The sequence below is a fragment of the Oncorhynchus mykiss genome, chromosome 18, assembly GCF_013265735.2.
Source record: "Oncorhynchus mykiss isolate Arlee chromosome 18, USDA_OmykA_1.1, whole genome shotgun sequence".
NCBI classification, from domain to species: domain Eukaryota; kingdom Metazoa; phylum Chordata; class Actinopteri; order Salmoniformes; family Salmonidae; genus Oncorhynchus; species Oncorhynchus mykiss.
This window is the reverse complement of record NC_048582.1, coordinates 5,370,814-5,396,380: the sequence shown is the minus strand read 5'-3', so window position 1 is coordinate 5,396,380 and position 25,567 is coordinate 5,370,814. Positions and strand designations below refer to the sequence as shown.

The following is a 25,567-nucleotide window of genomic DNA, read 5'->3' as shown; positions in this document are numbered from 1 at the left end:
TGGTCATTGGCAAACTTCAGACGGGCCTGAACATGCGCTAGCTTGAGCAGGGGGACCTTGCGTGCGCTGCAGGATTTTAATCCATGACGGCGTAGTGTGTTACTAATGGTTTTCTTTGAGACTGTGGTCCCAGCTCTCTTCAGGTCATTGACCAGGTCCTGCCGTGTAGTTCTGGGCTGATCCCTCACCTTCCTAATGATCATCGATGCCCCACAAGGTGAGATTTTGCATTTAGCCCCAGACCGAGGGTGATTGACCGTCATCTTGAACTTCTTCCATTTTCTAATATTTGCGCCAACAGTTGTTGCCTTCTCACCAAGCTGCTTGCCTATTGTCTTGTAGCCCATCCTAGCCTTGTGCAGGTCTACAATTTCATCCCTGATGTCCTTACACAGCTCTCTGGTCTTGGCCATTGTGGAGAGGTTGGAGCCTGTTTGATTGAGTGTGTGGACAGGTGTCTTTTATACAGGTAACGAGTTCAAACAGGTGCAGTTAATACAGGTAATGAGTGGAGAACAGGAGGGCTTCTTAAAGAAAAACGAACAGGTCTGTGAGAGCCGGAATTCTTACTGGTTGGTAGGTGATCAAATACTAATGTCATGCAATAAAATGCAAATCAATTACTTAAAAATCATACAATGTGATTTAATGGATTTTTGTTTGAGATTCCGTCTCTCACAGTTGAAGTGTACCTATGATAAAAATGACAGACTTCTACATGCTTTGTAAGTAGAAAACACTGCAGATTTAGCAGGTTATCAAGTACTTGTTCTCCCCACTGTATATCACACCAACTGACTGGTTCTTCTGATGTTGTTCACACAGGAGACCATGTTGAGACATTCTCTACATCCAGAAAGCAACAGCAGGAAGATCACAGACCTAAGAGGTCTCACCACTGCCCACATTGTAAAGAGATTTTCCCAATTCTTTCAAAGCTAAAAATACACCTAAAAATTCACACAGTTGAGAATCTGTATTCCTGTACTGACTGTGGGAAGAATTTCATAACATTAAAGGCTCTGACAGGTCATCAGAGAGTGCACACAGGAGAGAAGCCTTACTCCTGCTCTGACTGTGGAAAGAGGTTCTCTCGACTGGGCACCTTAAAAACACATGAACATATACATACAGGAGAGAAGCCTTACTCCTGCTCTGACTGTGGGAATAGTTTCTGTCGACTGGGCCACTTAAAAGAACATAAACATATACATACAGGAGTGAAGCCTTACTCCTGCTATGACTGTGGAAAGAGTTTCTCTCGACTGGGCACCTTAAAAACACATGAACGTATACATACAGGAGAGAAGCCTTACTCCTGCTCTGACTGTGTAAAATGCTTCACAACAGCATCTCACCTAAAAGTTCATCAGCGAACACACACAGGAGAGAGACCTTACTCCTGCTCTGACTGTGTAAAATGCTTCACAACAGCATCTCAGCTAAAAGGTCATCAGAGAACACACACAGGAGAGAAGCCTTATTCCTGCTCTGACTGTGGAAAGAGTTTTTCTCGACTGGACCACTTAAAAGCACATGAACGTATACACACAGGAGAGAAGCCTTATTTCTGCTCTGACTGTGGGGCGAGTTTCTCTCAACTGGGCCACTTAAAACAACATGAATGTATCCATACAGGAGTGAAGCTTCACTCCTGCTCTGACTGTGGAAAGAGTTTCTCTCAACTGGGCACCTTAAAAACACATGAGCGTATACATACAGGAGTGAAGCCTTACTCCTGCTCTGTGTAAAATGCTTCAAAACAGCATCTCAGCTAAAAGTTCATCATAGAACACACACAGGAGAGAAGCTTTACTCCTGCTCTGACTGTGGAAAGAGTTTCTCTCAACTGGGCACCTTAAAAACACATGAGCGTATACATACAGGAGAGAAGCCTTACTCCTGCTCTGTGTAAAATGCTTCACAACATCATCTCAGCTAAAAGTTCATCATAGAACACACACAGGAGAGAAGCCTTATTCCTGCTCTTGACTGTGGAAAGTGTTTTTCTCAACTGGACTACCTGAAAACTCATGAACATATACATACATGAACATATACATAGGTAGCCTAGTGGTTAGCGCATTGGGCCATTAACTGAAAGGTTGCTGGATCGAATCTCCGAGCTGTCAAGGTAACAATCTGTCATTCTGCCCCAGTACAAGGCAGTTAACCCACTGTTCACCGGGTGCCGAAGACGTGGATGTCAATTATGGCATCCCCCGCACATCTAATTCAGAGGGGTTGTGTTAAATTATGGAGACACATTTCAGTTGAATGCGTTCAGTTGTACAACTGATTAGGTATCCCCCTTCCCTAGTTAAATACTTGAGTGAAGCCTTACTCCTGCTCTGACTGGAGCGTTTTTCTCAAATGGGCCATTTTCTTTTTTTCTACTGTGTTATTGACTTGTTAATTGTTTACTCCATGTGTAACTCAGTGTTGTCTGTTCACACTGCTATGCTTTATCTTGGCCTGGTCGCAGTTGTAAATGAGAACTTGTTCTCAACTAGCCTACCTGGTTAAATAAAGGTGATTTTTTTTTTTTAAAAGACACCAATGTATACATGAAGGAGAGAAGCCTCATCTCAGCTGGTAGACACAACATACATTGAGTGTACAAAACATTAGGGACACCTGTTATTTCCATGATGTAGACTGACCAGGTGAACTCAGATGAAAGCTCTGTTCCTCAATGACGTAGTTTTTGTGTATTTATTATGGATCCTCATTAGGTTCCAGCAACAACAACAACAAAAAAAGTGCAGTTGCAGTGAGCTAAGGAATGAAAACACCGGAGAATTTGAAAAATATTGCCTGGTCTGATGAACCCTGGTTCCTGCTGTGTCGTGCTGATGGGAGGACTGGGGTATGGAGGAAACCACGAGTACATGCATCCCTGCTGTGTGTCAACATTGCAGGCTGGTGGTGATGGTGTGGAGTGTGTTTTCATGCCACACACTGGGCCCCATGATAAAAGTGGAGCAATGTTTGAATACCACAGGATATCTAAACATCATTGCCAATCAGGTGCATCCCTTAGAATTTTTTCAGCAGGATTATGCCCCATGGCACAACGCTTGTCCAGGAATGGTTCCAAAAACATGACAATGAATTCAGTTTACTGCAGTGGCCTGACAAGTCACCAGATCTCAATCCAATTGTTAATCGATGGAAGGAGCTATTCAGAGTAGATCCACTCCCAGCCAGCTTGACACAATTGTGGGAAGCATTGGAGTCAACATGGGCCAGAATCCCTGTGGAATGCTCTCAACACCTTGTCGAGTTGCACCTCCTTTTGTCCTCAGAACATGCCCTGATGAACTGAGGCTGTTCTGAGGACAAAAGGAGGTGCAACTCGACATTGGGAAGGTGTTCCTAATGTTTTGTACACTCGGTGTATATCAGATAAAGATGTTGTGATGATCAGTTTTCAGCATTAGTTTGGGTGGATTATTTTATATTACTAAATACCTTTTGTTTAATGATAAACAGGCTATGAATCAACTACTTGTGTTTATGAAATTGTATCTTAATACTAGATTAATTATTTTAGTCATTGATGATGAATGTATTTGAATAACTATTGAAGTGAATTGATCTGGTGGCAGGTAGCCTAGTGGTTAAGAGTGTTGGGCCAGTAACTGAAAGGTTGCTGGTTTGAATCCCGAGCCGCCTGGGTGAAAAATCTGGCATTGTGCCCTTGCAATGAACCATATTTTGTCCCTTAGGTCGCTCTGGATAAGAGCATCTGCTAAATTACAAAAATCGAATGAAAAATTTTTGTACATGAATTTATGCTGTGTAACCTCTTATTTTCTGTGTATAATTAAATGAAATAAACTGTTTGAAGTGAAATACTGTGTATACATAACATTACCGTTTACCCTGGCCAGAGGGACAGGGCCATACTGCCCTAACGAACAAAAAGGCAGTGTTAGGGTTCGTTCCTGTTCCCTGTCAATCATTGGCTCATTGGTGAAATTAGCATTATGACAATATCTTTAATTAAATCATTCAAAAACCTTTATTAATGCAATTGCAGACAGAAGTTGACAATCAGGAACATGGCACGCATGTTTCCGAGTAAGTTCTGCATCAAAGAAAAGGTCCCGTGTTATTTTATCGAACCCGAAGTGATGTCACTGCCTACGTCGTTATCTTTTACTCATGAGACCAAAACCATGCCTACACAGCTATATAAACAAAGCTCTTAGTGTGTTATCTAAAAGCTTAGCAGTAAACTGTCCAAGTTGATTTATAGTGGAATGTCTGACCTGTCTTATCTCCTACACTCCCCTGCAGAGTTCTGTCTCAGTCACACATTTCTCAGAGGGGTCTCTTTATAAGGGGGAGAGAACTAGAAAACCACTGTGGAATAATATTCAAACCTCATAATGTGTGTATATATATTGTAAATCTGTAGTCTAGGACTCTATAAATGTAAAGAGGGAGGGGTCTTATAACCCCTCCCCTTCTATTAATACAACATAAGCATAATCAATTATTCTCATACATCAATCATTTGCTACAGCCCCAATCATGACCCCTAGGTGAACTCTTGACAGCAGTAACTGCTAATTTGGTAGAAAATTAGTTAGTCATTTTTGCTACATTAAATACATGCTTAATCATGTGAACAAGTGTCTTGCCTCTATTGTGTTTCGGGGAGAAAATGGGGGTCATGTTAGCAGTAACTGCATAAAGTTCCTGTGAAACCAAGGTAAATAAAATACATTTTTCTCAGTTACTGCATTTTTACTTGGTAGGGCGTCATAGTAAGATATATTATGCAGTTGCTGTTGTTAGTAGCCAATGCCAAGAGTGTGCAAAGCTGTCATCAAGGCAAAGGGTGGTTACTTTGAAGAATCTGAAATATAACAAATATTTGGATATTTTTAACACTTTTTGGGTTACTACATGATTCCATATGTGTTATTTCATAGTGTTGGTGTCTTAACTATTATTCTACAGTAGAAAATAGTACAAATAAAGTAAACCCCTTGAATGAGTAGGTGTCCAAACTTTTGACTGGTACTGTATGTGTATAAAACAATATAATTCAGCACATAATAACAAAATAAACATATTTAATAAAAGCAATCACATTCAAATACAACGCAAATGGTCCAGGTGGCCATTTGATGAATTATTCTGCAAACTTATGGCTTGGGGGTAGAAGCTGTTAAAGGAGCCTTTTGGACCTAGACTTGGCGCTCCGGTACCGCTTGCGGTGCGGTAGCAGTGAGCCAATTACAAATAGTACATAGTGCTGCCTAAAACAAACTGCAACCATGTACTATATGTTTTTTTGTCATTTATGCATTTATTTGAATTTGGGAAACCTACTATAGGTTAAGTTCACTTACGTTGCCTAGTTTTATAGCGTGAACGTTGTCTAATGTGAATGAATGTTTTGTTGTCAATGCTTAGCACCTGATCTATTGAAATTAGATAATTTACAACAACAAAAAATATATTTTTAGAGAATAAAGAAAGTGACAACTGTCAAGACTAATATTTATGTCCGTTTCTCTTTATTACTACAGGCTGACTCAGATTAAGTCTGATGAAAATTACATAATTAGTCATGTTATCCCATGTTTTACTGCTTAAAGAATAGTCTCTTGTTATATGCTAGTGTTTTTTCTAATCTGATACAAACTTGTCTTTGTGTGACTTTGTCACAAGACTGGGCGTATAGCTATGATCCGTTAGGTACGTCCGCAGTATCTGACATCCCGTGGGTTTACTGTCTACAGAAAGTCACATGTAAGGAAACTTGCAGAAAGAAGCACATTATAGTGTTTGCTGTTGGGAATGTAGTTAGACGGTGGAGACCTTGGGCTATCAACCTCGTTATCTTAAATCTGCACAGACAACTAATTGCCTTTTACACACTATGTGCCACGTCTACTAAAAGGATGTACTTCTCTATAAAAGCGGAGACCCGTCACTGTTCGTTGGGCCTTAACTGCACAACTGTTGAAGTGCATAGTTGACTGCTCCATTTTAGCTAATCTTATAATAACGTGTTGTTTGAAAGAATCTGCACTCTCTCTTATAGAATTTCTCTGACAAGCCGGCAACATCGAGAGTGAGGACAAACCCAGCCTGCCTCTCTCCTTCCACACTGAGTAGAAACCTACAGGACTTAAATGCTTCCAACAGTTGTGTCAAGTTGGCTGGATGTCCTTTGGGTGGTGGACCATTCTTGATACATAAGGGAAACTGTTCAGTGTGAAAAACCCAGCAGCATTGCAGTTCTTGACACGAACCGGTGCATCTGGCACCTATTACCACACCCTGTTCAAAGACACTTCAATCTTTTGTCTTGCTGATTCACCCTCTGAATGGCACACAATCCATGTCTAAATTATCTCAAGATTTAAAAATCATTCTTTAATGTCTCCTCCACCTCTTCATCTACAGTGATTTAACAAGTGACATCAATAAGGGATCATAGATTTCACCTGGTCAGTCTATGTCATGGAAGGAGCAGGTGTTCATAATATTTTGTATAATCACTGTTTATCACACTGACTTTTATTTCTGATGCTGTTCACACGGGTCACATTGAGACATTCTCACCACTGCCCACGTTGTAAAGAGATTTTCCCAAATCTTTCAAAGCTAAAAATACACAAAAAAATACACACAGGGGAGTAGCCTTACTCCTGCTCTGACTGTGGCTGGAGATTCTCTCAACAGAGCAGCTTAAAAAAACATGCGTCAACATATGCACACAAGAGAAACCTCAGGCCCAGAACAGAAGATGGAAGGGTTGGGATTCTGACATCTGGCTAAACAAAGAGACGACCATGGACATTCCACAGAGAGAGGACCATGGACATTCCACAGAGAGAGGACCATGGACATTCCACAGGGGAAAAGAGGGAAACTCATTGGGGCCATAAAATGTATAGCTGGGGAGGTGACGCCTATAAGGGAAGAATATAAAATGTGTTGTGAGCTTTCTAAATGCATGCACTCAGCTGACTGTATCATTGTTATTAAACACTCTCTTAAACTTCTCGAGCTTTTGGTCTCAATTCCTTATTGAGACCAATTGCCTTTTCCGTCTGCAGTTTTCTGTGGTAATGAGCAAGCAGACACTGCATGTATCAGATAGAGGTGGTGGGATTATCAGTTTTCACCATTAGTTTGGGGGGGGGTTACTACATAATCTGTACATCAATAAATAAAAGTACATGTGTTTATCACATTTTATTCAAAATAATATATATCTGTATTTATCTACTCAATACATGTCAAGACACCTCTACACACTGGGACAAGACAATTTACTAGTCACCAATATTCTCTAAATCAAATCAGTGATGACTGTTCAACAGTCTTATGGCCTGGAGATAGAAGTGGTTTCATTCTCTTGGTACCAGCTTTGATGCACCTGTACTGTCTTCGCCTTCAAGATGGTAGCAGGGTGAACAGGCCGTGTCTCTGGTGGCTGAGGTTCTTGATGATCTTCTTGGCCTTCCACAGAGATCATCTACAATGCATATGTAATGAGTTGAAAAACGTAGACACGGCTTTAGTTTTTTAAAACCAATTTTTTTTGTAATCTAGCTAATCAATATCACTTATATTCTACATGCTTGAGCAGTAGTTAGTCCATCAGTCCAATAGATGTCGCTGTTGCACTGTGGTAGTGGGGGGAACAGGAAGTTCCGGTAGACGCACACCATTCTTTAGAATAAACAAAACGCCTGAGCTGTGCTGTCCTTTTCTCTTTATCGCTACAGGTATGTAATAGCACTTTTAAACAGTCTAATATCGAAATAACGTCATGACATGTTAGATAACAAACCATTCAAGGTATTATGACGTTTGGGAAAGGTTTTGTGTCAAACCGAGTGAGTGAAGAATGTGATTAAAAAAAAAGCACAAGGCGCTGGGTCCACAACACGTTCATTTGTTAGGCTTTGCAGGTTCGTTAGCTCAGTGGGTTTCGCCTGGGGATGTTCAGAACAAAAACGTTGTGGGAAGTTGCAGATCCTCTGAATAGAACTGACATTCATATTCATGTTTGTTCAACATAATTAATTTCTTATGTGGCCAACATCTCCGTCCTCCAGCTGGACATAGGCCTGGTACCCGCTTGTGAAGCTAGCCACAATAGTGGAATTTGTGGTTCGCACTCAAAGTAAAAGTCCCTCTTTGAAAGTGATAAACTGATTCAAAATAGTGGAATCATGTCATATTTGGACAAGACAACGCTAAACATGGTTGGAATGTTGTTACTTAATTTACATTGAATTACAATAACGAATTATTTAGAAAGTAAACAGGAAAAAAAATATTAGACCACATCATTGTATTGGGGGCATTCTTATATGACTTTATGAAACGAGTTGGTTTGTGCACCCATGAAACGGGTGACACCAACAGAAAACTATTATCAAGAATTAACACATATTAGCTTCTTGGCTGTTATTGCAGGACTTTGACTGTGAAAAATCACCTTCCCAGTCAGTCTATTACAGGGGTTCTCCAGTACTATTTGAGAAGGTCCAGTCACACACATTTCCTAGGTGGCAAAGGTCCAGATGGATATTGTCAGTTGTTGGCGTTGTAACAAACCCCTAACTTGCAACCACAAAATCTTAACAACCCGTTTGTTGGCGGAGAGAACATGAAGCAGTTTAAAAGCTAATATCCCACAATTCTACACGTTACGATGGGGCTGAGATTTTTTGTTGTTGCTGTTTTTAAGCAATTCTACACATTTCCATGTCTTATGTGTTTATATGATACCAGGGGTCGAAGCCCAACCAAAAAAGTATTATTATATATATTCTGGGTTCTGTGGTCCGTATTGACCCCATTCTGGATCCGGATCGTGGTCTGTATTGACCCGCTCTGGATCTGGACCGTGGTCTGTATTGACCCCATTCTGGATCCGGACCGTGGTCTGTATTGACCCGCTCTGGATCTGGACCGTGGTCCGTATTGACCCGCTCTGGATCCGGACCGTGGTCTGTATTGACCCGCTCTGGATCTGGACCGTGGTCCGTATTGACCCCATTCTGGATCCGGACCGTGGTCTGTATTGACCCGCTCTGGATCTGGACCGTGGTCCGTATTGACCCGCTCTGGATCCGGACCGTGGTCTGTATTGACCCGCTCTGGATCTGGACCGTGGTCTGTATTGACCCGCTCTGGATCTGGACCGTGGTCTGTATTGACCCGCTCTGGATCTGGACCGTGGTCCGTATTGACCCGCTCTGGATCCGGACCGTGGTCTGTATTGACCCGCTCTGGATCTGGACCGTGGTCCGTATTGACCCCATTCTGGATCCGGACCGTGGTCTGTATTGACCCGCTCTGGATCTGGACCGTGGTCCGTATTGACCCCATTCTGGATCCGGACCGTGGTCTGTATTGACCCGCTCTGGATCTGGACCGTGGTCTGTATCGACCCCATTCTGGATCCGGACCGTGGTCTGTATTGACCCGCTCTGGATCTGGACCGTGGTCCGTATTGACCCGCTCTGGAGCCAGCTGGTCTACGCATGCTCTGAGGACGCGGCTGGGGATGCCAGAATGTGTTAACCCTCGCAAGCAGGCCCAGGCCTGCAGCCTTGCGAGGGTTAACACGTTTAAATGTTTTACTCACATCAGCTGCAGTGAAGGAGAGTCTGCAGGTTTTGGTTGCGGGCCGTGTCAGTGGCACTGTATTGTCCTCAAAGCGGGCAAAAAGTTATTTAGTCTGTCTGGGAGCAAGACATCCTGGTCCGTGACAGGGCTGGTTTTGTTTTTGTAATCTGTGATTGACTGTAGACCCTGCCACATACCTCTTGTTTTAGCCGTTGAATTGTGACTCTACTTTGTCTCTATACTGACGCTTAGCTTGTTTGATTGCCTTGCGGAGGGAATAGCTACACTGTTTGTATTCGGTCATGTTTCCGGTCACCTTGCCCTGGTTTAAAGCAGTGGTTCGTGCTTTTAGTTTCACGCGAATGCTGCCATCAATCGACAGTTTCTGGTTTGGGAATGTTGTAATCGTTGCTATGGAAACGACATTGTCAATGCACTTTCTAATGAACGCGCTCACCGAATCAGCGTATTCATCAATGTTGTTGTTGGAATCAATGCGGAACATATCCCAGTCCACGTGATCGAAGCTATCAAAATAGTTTAACCTTCTTTTTTGTTGTTGCAATAATCACTGATCTGGCTTTCAATTCTGTCTATGAAAATGACTTTGTTAAAAAAGTACTAACTTATTGTAGCAGGCATTAGCCTATAGAAAATGAACACAGGTCTGTCTCATCAACAGTCTCTCAAGCCCACGTGCTAGTGATTAGCCAGCTAATCTTTGTTCAGATGTTAAATCAAGGGGCCAACCTTGTAGCTCAAAATGAGAACGAGTTGCCAATAGCTTTTGTATAATTGCTTTATGCTTATTGCACATTTATAAAACCGACTAGAGAGCTATTATAATAGTATTTGGCTAAAATACTGCTAGCAGTACTAATTCTAGCATTCATTTTCCAGAATAAATGTTCATTGATACTCCCGTTTAGTAGTGTAACTCTGCTCTCAATCTGAGTAGTTGAGACATAAAAAGGGCATTGATAGAAAAGGTAACTTCTCCTCTAGTACAGTAAAATAATGTCTCAATGTGTTTTGGTGTCCATATGAACCATTCTTTTGGACCAAACCACAAATGTAAATAGCTAGTTGAAACTGCTTGCCAGAGAGGAACATGTGGTGATCTTGCAACTTTGCTGGTGTGAGAGGCAAGGGGAGGGGCTTGGTGTGTGTAAATCCTAGAGGAAAATGCCAATGCTTTTCTATTGGCTTGTTTTGGACCTAAGCTTGTCCCCTGCCTTCCCACCTTTGGGATAACAATTCCCCGTTTTAGGATGGGCATTGCCACTGAGGGCTTCTACCATTTTAAAGTAGTCAACTGTGTGGGTGTAACAGTACTCTTCTTGCGTTGTGTCCAATCAATCATCAACACGGAGCTCCAACAGCACCAGTCATGGAGCTTTATTCTGATAGAAACGACACAAAATTACACGTCATGCAATGTACAGCTCACCATCCAACTCTGCACTCACGCACTGTACAAAATATACAACCCCCCCCCTCACCAGACACAGTAAGTTCCTAACTAGTATTAGCTGGAATTCTCTACAACAAAATGCATAACAAATATGCACCAAAAACGCTGCATCTTATGTGTGATGTTCGAATAACATTTACAAACAATTTGATATAAATTGTACATTTAAATCATCACTTGAGAGTATAAAAATCACTTTTGACGTACGGTGCTTTGCAACCAACAATTTACCGCTGGTTTGGTGCTTGTTCACTGGGACGATTCTAACTGGAACATCCCCCCTCGTAAGCAAGCTACGCAAACCAGCCAATAAGATGCCATGTTGAGTAGGCGAAGGCAAGACAAAACTAAAACCAAAAACCCATTGGCTTAACAATAAAGTGGCAAGGGGAATCACCAATATAACCCTGTTACATGGGGATTCCTATGGGTTAGCAGCAATCAGCCAATCAGAGCATTTCCTTCTTCAAATTGGGTTCTATGGTTTGTAAATGTCTTTAATCCCATCATCTAGATTATTCAGGTGAATAGTGCTGCCTAAAACAACTGCAACCTTGTACTAAATGGTTTTTGAGTCATTTATGTTAATTTGGGAAATCTACTATAGGTTCTGTGTACTTACGTTGTGTAATTTAAAGTGTGAACTTTGTGTGTGAACCATTTAAAAATGGTTTGTTGTCAATGTTTAGCGACCTGATCTAATATATTTTTAGAGAATAAAGTGCCAGAACTGTCAAGAAAATAACTTTTGTGTCCGTTTGTCTTTATTACTACAGACCGACTCAGATTAAGTCTGAGGCCGTTAACATCAACAGTGAGGACAAACCCAGCCTGTCTCTCTCCTTCCACACTGAGTAGAAACCTACAGTCACTGGGTCCTGATTGTGACAGTGGAGCCCAGTTTGCTCTGCAGGATCCAGAGATGGCATCAGTGAAGCTGGAAGACTGCAGTCAAACACTGGAGCTGAATGTCATCATTAAAGATGAAGAAGAGGAGGAGAAGATTGGTAAGAGCAGGTTCTATCTATAAATTAGACCTTAAGTTATGACCCAGTCTAATACTATGTTGACTTCTGTAATTCTGACATCAAACATCCCTGAACAACTGGATTATCTGGAGTGATCAGAGAGCAGACTGAAGAAGTGAAGTAGACAAACTGCCAGTGTTTTAAAGTTCTATGAAATGAGTCTGTGTAGTTACTAACCCTTGTGATAGTGAGTGGAGGATGATATGAAATGAGTCTGTGTAGTTACTAACCCTTGTGATAGTGAGTGGAGGATGATATGAAATGAGTCTGTGTAGTTACTAACCCTTGTGATAGTGAGTGGAGGATGATATGAAATGAGTCTGTGTAGTTACTAACCCTTGTGATAGTGAGTGGAGGATGATATGAAATGAGTCTGTGTAGTTACTAACCCTTGTGATAGTGAGTGGAGGGTGATATGAAATTAGTCTGTGTAGTTACTAACTCTTGTGATAGTGAGTGGAGGATGATATGAAATTAGTCTGTAGTTACTAACCCTTGTGATAGTGAGTGGAGGATGATATGAAATGAGTCTGTGTAGTTACTAACCCTTGTGATAGTGAGTGGAGGATGATATGAAATTAGTCTGTGTAGTTACTAACTCTTGTGATAGTGAGTGGAGGATGAATTTTTATTTTTTTATTTCACCTTTATTTAACCAGGTAGGCAAGTTGAGAACAAGTTCTCATTTACAATTGCGACCTGGCCAAGATAAAGCAAAGCAGTTCGACAGGTACAACGACACAGAGTTACACATGGAGTAAAACAAACATACAGTCAATAATACAGTAGAAACAAGTCGATATACGATGTGAGCAAATGAGGTGAGATAAGGGAGGTAAAGGCAAAAAAAAGGCCATGGTGGCAAAGTAAATACAATATAGCAAGTAAAAATAAATAAACACTGATGGTAGATTTGCAGTGGAAGAATGTGCAAAGTAGAGGTAGAAATAATGGGGTGCAAAGGAGCAAAATAAATAAATACAGTAGGGGGAGAGGTAGTTGTTTGGGCTAAATTATAGATGGGCTATGTACAGGTGCAGTAATCTGTGAGCTGCTCTGACAGCTGGTGCTTAAAGTTAGTGAAGTGGATAAGTGTTTCCAGTTTCAGAGATTTTTGCAGTTCGTTCCAGTCATTGGCAGCAGAGAACTGGAAGGAGAGGCGGCCAAAGTAAGAATTGATTTTGGGGGTGACCAGAGAGATATACCTGCTGGAGCGCGTGCTATAGGTGGGTGCTGCTATGGTGACCGGCGAGCTGAGATACCTAGCAGGGTCTTGTAGATGACATGGAGCCAGTGGGTTTGGCGACGAGTATGAAGCGAGGGCCAGCCAACGAGAGCGTACAGGTCGCGGTGGTGGGTAGTATATGGGGCTTTGGTGACAAAACGGATGGCACTGTGATAGACTGCATCCAATTTATTGAGTAGGGTATTGGAGGCTATTTTGTAAATGACGTTGAGGATCGGTAGGTTGGTCAGTTTTACAAGGGTATGTTTGGCAGCATGAGTGGAGGCTTTGTTTAGAAATAGGAAGCCAATTCTAGATTTAACTTTGGATTGGAGATGTTTGATGTGAGTCTGGAGGGAGAGTTTACAGTCTAACCAGACACCTAGGTATTTGTAGTTGTCCACATAATCTAAGTCAGAACCGTCCAGAGTAGTGATGTTGGACAGGCGGGCAGGTGCAGGCAGCGATCAGTTGAAGAGCATGCATTTAGTTGTATTTGAGAGCAAATGGAGGCCACGGAAGGAGAGTTGTATGGCATTGAAGCTCGTCTGGAGGGTTGTTAACACAGAGTCCAAAGAAGGGCCAGAAGTATACAGAATGGTGTCATCTGCGTAGAGGTGGATCAGAGACTCACCAGCAGCAAGAGCGACATCATTGATGTATACAGAGAAGAGAGTCGGTCCAAGAATTGAACTCTGTGGCACCCCAATAGAAACTGCCAGAGGCCCGGACAACAGGCGCTCCGATTTGACACACTGAACACTATCAGGTGTTCATGGTAGGATAGATATAGGTCTGTAGCAGTTTGGGTCAAGAGTGGCCCCCCCTTTGAAGACGGGGATGACCGCAGCTGCTTTCCAATCTTTGGGAATCTCAGACGACACGAAAGAGAGGTTGAACAGGCTAGTAATAGGGGTTGCAACAATTTCGACAGATAATTTTAGAAAGAAAGGGTCCAGATTGTTTAGCCCGGCTGATTTGTATGGGTCCAGATTTTGCAGCTCTTTCAGAACATCAGCTGACTGGATTTGGGAGAAGGAGAAATGGGGAAGGCTTGGGCGAGTTGCTGTGGGGGGTGCGCAGGGGGAAAGCATGGCGAGCCATAGAAAAATGCTTATTGAAATTCTCAATTATAGTGGATTTATCGGTGGTGACAGTGTTTCCTATCCTCAGTGCAGTGGGCAGCTGGGAGGAGGTGTTCTTATTCTCCATGGAATTTACAGTGTCCCAGAACTTTTTTTAGTTTGTGTTGCAGGAAGCAAATTTCTGCTTGAAAAAGCTAGCCTTGGCTTTTCTAACTGCCTGTGTGTTGGTTTCTAGCTTCCCTGAAAAGTTTCATATCATGGGGGCTGTTCGATGCTAATGCAGAACGCCATAGGATGTTTTTGTGTTGGTTAAGGGCAGTCAGGTCTGGAGTGAACCAGGGGCTATATCTGTTCCTGGTTCTAAATTTCTTGAAAGGGGCATGCTTATTTAAGATGGTGAGGAAGGCATTTAAAAAAATAAATATACTGACGGGATGAGATCAATGTCCTTCCAGGATCCAGGATTCCAGGTCGATTAGAAAGGCCTGCTCGCTGAAGTGTTTCAGGGAGCGTTTGACAGTGATGAGTGGAGGTCGTTTGACCGCTGACCCATTACGGCTGCAGGCAATGCGGCAGTGATCGCTGAGATCTTGGTTGAAAACAGCAGAGGTGTATTTAGAGGGCAAGTTGGTTAGGATGATATCTATGAGGGTGCCCGTGTTTACGGCTTTGGGGTAGTACCTGGTAGGTTCATTGATAATTTGTGTGAGATTGAGGGCATCAAGCTTAGATTGTAGGATGGCTGGGGTGTTAAGCATGTTCCAGTTTAGGTCGCCTAGCAGCACGAGCTCTGAAGATAGATGGGGGGGGCAATCAGTTCACATATGGTGTCCAGAGCACAGCTGGGGGCAGAGGGTCTATAGCAGATGGCAACAGTGAGAGACTTGTTTTTAGAGAGGTGGATTTTTAAAAGTAGAAGTTCAAATTGTTTGGGTACAGACCTGGATAGTAGGACAGAACTCTGCAGACTATCTTTGCAGTAGATTGCAACACCGCCCCCTTTGGCCGTTCTATCTTGTCTGAAAATGTTGTAGTTCGGAATGGAGATTTCAGAATTTTTGGTGGTCTTCCTAAACCAGGATACAGACACGGCTAGAACATCCGGGTTTGCAAAGTGTGGTAAAGCAGTGAATAAAACAAACTTAGGGAGGAGGCTTCTAATGTTAACATGCATGAAACCAAGGCTATTACGGCTACAGACGTCATCAAAAGAGAGCGCCTGGGGAATAGGAGTGGAGCTAGGCACTGCAGGGCCTGGATTCACCTCTATATCACCAGAGGAGGAGTAGGATAAGGGTACGGCTAAAAGCTATGAGAATTGGTCGTCTAGAACGTCTGGAACAGGGTAAAAGGAGGTTTCTGGGGGCGATAAAATAGCGTCAAGGTATAATGTACAGACAAAGGTATGGTAGGATGTGAATACGATTGGTCGAAAGAAAAGACTCGGTTGACCAGGATAATTGTCTCTTGTCGGGACAGCCCTAAATGCTTTATTCCCTGTATTGTACAGCCTACTGTTATGAAGTCATATGTACAGTATATCACAAAAGTGAGTACACCCCTCACATTTTTGTTAATATTTGTATCTTTTCATGTGACAACACTGAAGAAATGACACTTTCCGACAATGTAAAGTAGTGAGTGTACTGCTTGTATAACAGTGTAAATTTGCTGTCCCCTCAAAAAAACTCAACACACAGCTATTAATGTCTAAACCGCTGGCAACAAAAGTGAGTACACCCCTAAGTGAAAATGTCCAAATTGGGCCCAAAGTGTCAATATTTCGTGTGGCCACCATCATTTTCCAGCACTGCCTTAACCCTCTTGGGCATGGAGTTCACCAGAGCTTGACAGGTTGCCACTGGAGTCCTCTTCCACTCCTCCATGATGACATCACGGAGCTGGTGGATGTTAGAGACCTTCCTCCACCTTTTGTTTGAGGATGCCCCACAGATGCTCAATAGGGTTTAGGTCTGGAGACACGCTTGGCCAGTCCATCACCTTTACCCTCAGCTTCTTTAGCAAGGCAGTGGTTGTCTTGGAGGTGTGTTTGGGGTCGTTATCATGTTGGAATACTGCCCTGCGTCCCAGTCCCCGAAGGGACGGGATCATGCTCTGCTTCAGTATGTCACAGTACATGTTGGCATTCATGATTCCCTCAATGAACTGTAGCTCCCCAGTGCCGGCAGCACTCATGCAGCCCCATACCATGACACTCCCACCACCATGCTTGACTGTAGGCAAGACACACTTGTCTTTGTACTCCTCACCTGGTTGCCACCACACACGCTTGACACCATCTGTACCAAATAAGTTTATCTTGATCTCATCAGACCACGGGCTTTCTTGTACATCATCTTTAGAAGAGGCTTCCATCTGGGATGACAGCCATGCAGACCAATTTGATACAGTGTACGGCGTATGGTCTGAGCACTGACAGGCTGACCCCCCACCCCTTCAACCTCTGCAGCAATGCTGGCAGCACTCATATGTCTGTTTCCCAAAGACAAACTCTGGATATGACGCTGAGCACGTGCACTCAACTTCTTTGGTCAACCATGGCGAGGCCTGTTCTGAGTGGAACCTGTCCAGTTAAACATTTGTATGGTCTTGTCCACTGTGCTGCAGCTCAGTTTCAGGGTCTTGGCAATCTTCTTATAGCCCAGGCCATCTTTATGTAGAGCAACAATTCTTTTTTTCAGATCCTCAGAGAGTTCTTTGCCATGAGGTGCCATGTTGAACTTCCAGTGACCAGTCAGAATGAGGGAGTGTGAGAGCGATGACACCAAATTTAACACACCTGCTCCCCATTCACACCTGAGACCTTGTAACACTAACGAGGCACATGACACTGGGGAGGGGATATGACTAATTGGGCCCAATTTGGACATTTTCACTTAGGTGTGTACTCACTTTTGTGATATACTGTATATCACACCAACTGACTGGTTCTTCTGTTGTTCACACAGGAGACCATGTTGAGACATTCTCTACATCAAGAGAGAAACAGCAGGAAGATGACAGAGCTAAGAGGTCTTACCACTGCCCACATTGTGAGGAGATTTTCCAAATTCTATCAAAGCTAAAAATACACCTTAAAATACACACAGGAGAGAATCTGTATCCCTGTACTGACTGTGGGAAGAGATTCACGACATCAAGGTCTCTGACAGTTCATCAGAGAGTGCACAGAGGAGAGAAGCCCTACTTCTGCTCTGACTGTGGAAAGAGTTTCTCTCGACTGGGCAACTTAAAAATACATGAACGTATACATACAGGAGAGAGGCCTTACTCCTGCTCTGACTGTGAAAAGCGTTTCTCTCGACTGGGCGACTTAAAAAAACATGAACGTATACATACTGGAGTGAAGCCTTACTCCTGCTCTGACTGTGGAAAGAGTTTCTCTCGACTGGGCCACTTAAAAACACATGAACGTATACATACAGGAGAGAAGCCTTACTCCTGCTCTGACTGTGGAAATAGTTTCTCTCGACTGGGCGACTTAAAAATACATGAACGTATACATACTGGAGTGAAGCCTTACTCCTGCTCTGACTGTGGAAAGAGTTTCTCTCGACTGGACCACTTAAAAACACATGAACGTATACATACAGGAGAGAAGCCTTACTCCTGCTCTGACTGTGGAAAGAGTTTCTCTCGACTGGGAAACTTAAAAACACATGAACGTATACATACAGGAGTGAAGCCTTACTCCTGCTCTGAATGTGGAAAGAGTTTCTCTCGGCTGGGTGACTTAAAAACACATGAAAGTACACATACAGGAGTGAATTCTTACTCCTGCTCTGACTGTGGAAAGAGGTTCTCTCGACTGGGCCACTTAAAAACACATGAACGTATACATACAGGAGTGAAGCCTTACTCCTGCTCTAACTGTGGAAAGAGTTTCTCTCGACTGGGCCACTTAAAAAGACATGAACGTATACATACAGGAGAGAAGCCTTACTCCTGCTCTGATTGTGGAAAATGCTTCACAACATCAACTGACCTAAAAGTTCATCAGAGAACACACACAGGAGAGAAGCCTTACTCCTGCTGTGATTGTGTAAAATGCTTCAAAACATCAACTGACCTAAAAGTTCATCAGAGAACACACACAGGAGTGAAGCCTTACTCCTGCTCTGACTGTGGAAAGAGTTTCTCTCGAATGGGCCAGTTAAAAAGACACCAAGGTACACATAAAGGAGAGAAGCCTTACCACTGATCTGACTGTAGATGTTTTTTTTTAAACAGCTGAGCTAAAAGGGTCATCGGAGAACACGCACAGGAGAGAAGCCTTACGTCTGCTCTCAATGTAGCAAGAGTTTCTCCCGATTGGGCAATGTAAAAACACACCAACAGATACACACTTGAGAGAAGCCTTATCACTGCACTGACTGTGAGAAGAGATTCTACAGATTGGTGTCTTTTTAAATGGCCCAATGTATACATAAAGGAGAGAAGCCTCATCAGTTCTCTCAGACCAGCTAAGATTAGTCACTCCACTTAATTATCATCTAATAAAATAATTGGCAACTTTGAATTGGATCAAATGAAGAAAGCGTAGATCACTGTATTGTAATCCTATAGTTTCTCACTGTGAGAGAACTGTGCAGAGGAGAGGGAGCATTATAGAACGTTAGCCTTTTTACTGATCAGTGTTAACCTTGTCAGTATGTGTTTTGTTCGCTTCTACTGTAAAAATATTGACATAGACAACATACACTGAGTGTACAAAACATTAGGAACACCTTTCTGATGTTGAGTTTGTCCTCAGAACAGCCTCAATTTGTAGGGGCATATAGACTGTCCAAGGTGTTGAGAGCATTCCACAGGGATTCTGGCCCATGTTGACTCCAATGCTTCCCACAATTGTGTCAAGTTGGCTGGGAGTAGATCTCTACTCCGAATAGCTCCTTCCTTCTCCTCCCACAGATGCACAATTGGATTGAGATCTGGTGACTCGGCAGGACCATTGCAGTAAACTGAATTCACTGTCATGTTCTTGGAACCATTCCTGGACAAGCCTTGTGGCATAATCCTGCTGAAAAAATCTATTTGCAGTTGGATACACTGCTGCCATGAAGGATGCACCAGAGCAAAAAAACAATTAACTTTGGTTGCAGGAATGAAAACACTGGAAAATTTGAAAAACATTGCCTGGTCTGATTAATCCAGGTTCCTGCTGTTTCACGCTAATGGAAGGACTAGGGTATGGAGAAAACCACGAGTACATGCAAGTAGTACCTAACTGTCATACCTGAGTAAAAGTAATGATACCTTAATGGAAAATGACTAAATTCAAAGTGAAAGTCAGCCAGTAAAATACTACTGGAGTAAAAGTCTAGAAGTATTTGGTTGTAAATATACTTAAGTATCAAAAGTAAAATTATAAATGATTTCAAATTCCTAAAATTAAGCAAACCAGAAGGCACAATTGTCTTGTTTTTTAAATTTATATTACGGATAGCCAGGAGCACACTCCAACACTCTGACATCATTTACAAATGAAGCATTTGTGTTTAGTGAGTCCGCCAGATCAGAGGCAGTAGGGAGGACAAGGGATGTTATCTTGATAAGTGTGTGGATTGGACCATTTTCTGTCTTGCTAATCATACCCAAAAGTACTCGTTACGTTGTTTATCAGGGAAAATGTATGGAGTAAAAAGTACATATTTTCTTTAGGAATGTAGTGAAATAAATTTAAAAGTTGTGAAAAATATAAATAGTAAAGTATAGATACCCCCCAAAACACGACTAAAAGTTATTTGAGAAAAAATTATTTAAGTACTTTACATCACTGCATGCATCCATGCCTCGTGTCAGCATTGCAGGCTGGTGGTGTGAAGGTGTGGGGTGTGTTTTCAGGGAGCACATTGGGCCCCTTGATAAACGATGAATGCCAATCACTTGCATCCCTTCATGGCAGCAGTGTCTGTCTTTTAATACTAGATGTATTATTTTAGTCATTGATGATGAATGTGTTTGAATAACTGTATTGAAGTTAATTGATCTGGTGGCAGGGAGCCAGCGGTTAAGAGTGTTGGGCCAATAACTGAAAGGTTGCTGGTTTGAATCCTGAGCCGACTAGGTGTAAAATCTGTCATTGTGCCCTTGAGCAAGGCAATTGACACTCATTTGTCCTGTAATTTGCTCTGGATAAGAGCATCTGCTAAATGACAAGATTGTAATGAAAAATAATGTTTGCATATTAATTAATGCTGAGCAACCTATTTTTAAAAATCTTATAATTAAATGAAATAAACTGTTTGAAGTGAAATACTGTATATACAATACACAACATTACCCCTGTGTTTACCCTGGTCAGAGGGACAGGGTAATAGTAAACTAGACTATGTAGCTGCTGTTGTTAGTAGCCTACAGTTTCCATGTAATACAGCATGTCAGATCACTAATGATTAGATGTATAGGCTGCTACATTTATGCAAGAGTTTTTGCTTGTGTCTGTCAGGAGTGATGTGTTATCAGCTTGTTAAATAACTACCGGAGGAAAGTGGAGAGGCGTCTTGAGCTTTGTGCCCGGCCCGCCTTACATGGTCAAGAGACTCTGCAGCAGCACCCTGATGTGAAGAACAGCCCATACTAAAATGTAGGATTGTAGTACAATTTTTAAAAATATAGCATGGTATTTTCGTGGAATGGTAGTGACCAAAAAACTATGTTTTTCATTGTACTGGGCCTAGAAACATAGAAGAAACTGCCAGATGTGTCATAATAGCCTGGAAGTAAAGCTGCACTGGGAGACACATTTGAAATGGAATACATTGTTCCCACACTGCTGAATGTATTCAATCACAGTAAAACATTATTACTGTATAACATGCCCTTAAATATTGTAATATGCAACCTGGAATTAAAATGTAAGAGGACCAGTGCTTATACAGTGAATCACATCTGTGCTGTTTGAGAGAGATGTTGTTAGACTACATTGTATCGTTGTTTCCTCTTCTGAGGGCACTGGTGGGGAACAGTATCATTTCAATTCACAGAGACAATGAGTCCTTCAAGTTTAGCACTATAACCACACGTTTTAATTCTCTGTATTGTGATGAAGATGGGGGAAATTGAATTGACAAGTCTTGTCATACCCAGCCAATCAGCATTCAGGGCTGAACCACCCAGTTTATAATTTACTAGATACAATGTGGGTTGGTAACTAGGTTTGGCCTCCAGTCAATTTGTTGCTCACCTTGTAGCTAGTCTGCGGGCCAGAACATAATTAGCCTATTAAAAAAAAAGCCTATAGCGTCCCAATTCATAGTCCTACACAGTGTAGGCTACAATACACATTTAACACATAACTAGTGGGATAATCAATTCAATGACCATAACATAATGTCCATCTGATTACTGTGGTAAAATCACCCATGTCTATGTTAATAGTCAACCTGTTCTATTACGGTCATGTCTATGTTAATAGTCAACCTGTTCTATTAAAATATATGGTTGATTTTACAAATACAGACATGTTAAATGTTTTGGAAAATTAAATCTCTTGACTGTTTTTTTCTCTGAATATCTTCTTCACCCGATCTGGAAACAAGATCTAATAGTGGCTGAGACCAAACTATTTAACAATTAAAGATTTTTATTGGTTATTTTAGTTGAAAAGGAAATGACAGAAATTGTGCCTACGGTGTTTTATATAACATTTCACATTCAAAAACATTTTATTTTTTTATTTTTATTTTTATTTTTGCATTTTTACCCCTTTTTCTCCCCAATTTCGTGGTATCCAATTGTTGTAGTAGCTACTATCTTGTCTCATTGCTACAACTCCCGTACGGGAATTGTTCCAATTCATCCCAAAGGTGTGTGGTCAAGTTCTTCCACAACGATCTCAACAAACCATTTCTGTATGGACCTTGCTTTGGGCGCGGGGACATTGTCATGCTGAAACAAGAAAGTTCTTGAAATTTTCAGGATTGACTGATCATGTCCAAAAGTAATGAGGGACTGTTGTTTCTCTTTAATTGTTTGAGCTGTTCTTAGCAATAATATGGACTTAGTCTTTTAATAAATAGGGCTATCTTCTGTATACCAGCCCTACGTTGTCACAATATAACTGATTGGCTCAAACGCACTGAGGAAATAAATTCCACAAATTCACTTTTAACTAGGCACACACATTAATTGAAAATATATTCCAAGTGACTATCTCATGAAGCTGGTTGAGAGAATGACAAGAGTGTGCAAATCTGTCATCCAGGCAAAGGGTGGCTGCTTTGAAGAATCTCAAATATATTTTGATTTGTATAACACTTTTTTGGGTACTACATGATTCCATATGTGCTATTTCATAATTCACTCTTATTCTACTGTACAATGCAAAAGGGGAATAAAACTATTCTAAAAGTGGGCAAGAGTTTAAAGCTAAAAAAGGGGCGTTTTGTCCTCCACTCACTATCACCAGGTTTAGGAACTACACAGACTCATTTCATATCATCCTCCACTCACTATCACCAGGTTTAGGAACTACACAGACTCATTTCATATCATCCTCTCACTATCACAAGGGTTAGTAACTACACAGCCTCATTTCATATCATCCTCCACTCACTATCACAAGGGATAGGAACTACACAGACTCATTTCATATCATCCTCCACTCACTATCACAAGGGTTAGTCACTACACAGACTCATTTCATATCATCCTCCACTCACTATCACAAGGTTTAGGAACTACACAGACTCATTTCATATCATCCTCTCACTATCACAAGGGTTAGTAACTACACAGCCTCATTTCATATCATCCTCCACTCACTATCACAAGGGATAGGAACTACACAGACTCATTTCATATCATCCTCCATTCACTATCACAAGGGTTAGTAACTACACAGACTCATTTCATATCATCCTCCACTCACTATCACAAGGGTTAGTCACTACACAGACTAATTTCATATCATCCTCCACTCACTATCACAAGGGTTAGTCACTACACAGACTCATTTCATATCGTCCTCTCACTATCACCAGGGTTAGGAACTACACAGACTCATATATCATCCACTCACTATCACAAGGGTTAGGAACTACACAGACTCATTTCATAGAAATTTAAAAATAAATTTTAAAAAAGTGTTTTATTAGGAACCAAAGCCCAGGGACAATATTTCCCATTCAATTCAAGAATGACCCACTGACTATTGGGGAATGGAACCAGAGAGGAAGATTGGGTTTCCTTTCTCACACCACTACAGTATTCATTTCAACAGACCCAATCCACGACCAATTGTTATAGCTCAACATATGGCCAGTACTATATTGAGAATCAGACTGTTAAAATGCCTAGTTGATTATGTAAATAGTCTTCTAGAACTCTGGTATTGATGGTCCATTTCAGAGTGACATTGATATGAATATTCAGAGTGAAAGAGCTGAGAACTCACCTGTCACACATTCTTTGCACACATTGAGGATAACAGTACCACCGATGCGGCCCGTTACCAAGGACTGTGGGCTCTCCTTCTCCGTGGCCAACGTGAGTAAAACATTTAAACGTGTTAACCCTCGCAAGGCTGCCGGCACAGACAGCATCCCGAGCCATGTCCTCAGAGCATGAGCAGACCAGCTGGCTGGTGTGTTCATGGGCATATTCAATCTCTCCCATTCTGCTGTCCCCACATGCTTCAAGATTGCCACCATTGTTCCTGTGCCCAAGAAGGCAAAGGTAACTGAACTAAATGACTATCGCCCAGTAGCACTCACCTCTGTCATCATGAAGTGCTTTGAGAGACGAGTCAAGGGTCATATCACGTCTACCTTACCTGCCACCCTAGACCCATTTCAATTTGTTTACCGCCCCAATAGATCCACAGACGATGCAATCGCCATCACTCTACACATTGCCCTATCCTATCTGGACAAGAGGAATACCTATGTAAGAATGCTGTTCATTGACTATAGCTCAGCATTCAACACCATAGTACCCTCCAAGCTCATCTTTAAGCTGGAGGCCCTGTGTCTGAACCCTGCCCTGTGCCACTGCATCCTGGACTTCCTGACGGGCCACCTCCCTGCTGATCCTCAACACTGGGGCCCCACAAGGGTGCGTGCTCAGCCCCCTCCTGTACTCCCTGTTCACCCATAACTGTGTGGCCAAGCACACCTCCAATTCAATCATCAAGATTGCAGATGACACAACGTGGCCCTTTTGGGTGTATATTGTGCCCACTCCAGGTTTTACAACGGTCTTAAATTCCTGGTAGAAACTCTCTTTGCTGCCATGGAATAAGGAGGGAGAGCCTATGCAGAACAAAGACATTATTCTTGCCCAAAACCCCTAATCCCCAAATTTGGAGAATTAAACAATATTTATATTTTTGAGACCTGTGATGGCCCACGACTATCTCAACCTTTCCTATTGTGTTAGTAAGGACCACAGCATTTTAGGTAGCCATTGTTCAAAATGTGTTCATACACACAGTGCGATGGGGCATGCACAGGAGGACCAGGAGGTTGATCTTAGACTTCTATTTAGACCTGGGATCCTATCCAGAGTTGACAGGGAGGACAAATCCAGCCTGCCTCTCTCCTTCCACACTGAGTCCAAACCTACAGTCACTGGGTCTAGTTAGCACTGCAGGATCTAGAGATGGCATCAGTAGACAGGTTTCCATTGGCCCAGATTTATTAGACTATGTTTTGTTTTTGCAAAACAATCATTGCAACGTGATGGAAACGGCAGATATTGACAAATCCTTTATCTGTTTGACAGCGGCAGGAAAACATTGAAGTACCACAGTGCAGTGCTGTGAAGGGGTAAGAATGGCACTGCTAAGATCAGAGGTTCCTCTCCTGAGTGCACACCATGAATCTTGAGTACATACCTCGTCCCCTGAATAGAAACCAAGTGATCTTACATACAGGACTTCAAGTTGTAAAATAAGGAAATCCTTTAATGGAGCGGTAGGTTCTGTTTTCACAACAAACAAACAAAACTTCTTGTAGTATTTTGTTCATTAGTCCACTGTTAATACAATGCCAAAAATGTTGCATGTTGTATGTTAGCAATCAAGTTTTCAAGATAGAGAACTTTCAGTACAGAGGAAAAAGTGAGATGATAATGTACTATAATTTGCATCATCATCATCACACTTTTTGCTAGG

The 25,567-nt window shown here is 42.0% G+C and overlaps 4 protein-coding genes across 22 annotated transcripts in view; 3 read left to right on the top strand and 1 right to left on the bottom strand.

Moving 5' to 3' along the window:
• LOC110528894 (oocyte zinc finger protein XlCOF6-like) overlaps positions 1 to 25,567 on the top strand; it is a 680,129-nt gene that overhangs the window by 95,811 nt on the left and 558,751 nt on the right. The window lies entirely within an intron of this gene.
• LOC110510710 (zinc finger protein 883-like) overlaps positions 1 to 25,567 on the bottom strand; it is a 586,683-nt gene that overhangs the window by 343,231 nt on the left and 217,885 nt on the right. The window lies entirely within an intron of this gene.
• The window catches only part of LOC110517120 (gastrula zinc finger protein XlCGF17.1), a 422,438-nt gene that overhangs the window by 256,049 nt on the left and 140,822 nt on the right, over positions 1 to 25,567 (top strand). For 8 of the 13 annotated variants that reach the window (XM_036951139.1, XM_036951154.1, XM_036951158.1 and 5 more), the window contains one exon: positions 826 to 3,858. The exons of the other annotated variants lie outside the window; for them this stretch is intronic. In XM_036951139.1, the coding sequence (XP_036807034.1) occupies positions 826 to 1,751 (926 nt within the window). In that variant the 3' untranslated portion in view covers positions 1,752 to 3,858. Of the gene's footprint in view, positions 1 to 825; positions 3,859 to 25,567 lie in introns of those variants that run through there. 13 annotated transcript variants of the gene reach the window in all.
• On the top strand, positions 7,688 to 19,793 carry LOC118941023 (zinc finger protein 883-like). The gene is made up of 3 exons (XM_036951268.1): positions 7,688 to 7,763; positions 11,869 to 12,099; positions 17,400 to 19,793. Exons 2-3 carry the CDS (start codon positions 12,015 to 12,017, stop codon positions 18,650 to 18,652), a joined length of 1,338 nt encoding a protein of 445 aa, XP_036807163.1. The 5' UTR covers positions 7,688 to 7,763; positions 11,869 to 12,014; the 3' UTR covers positions 18,653 to 19,793.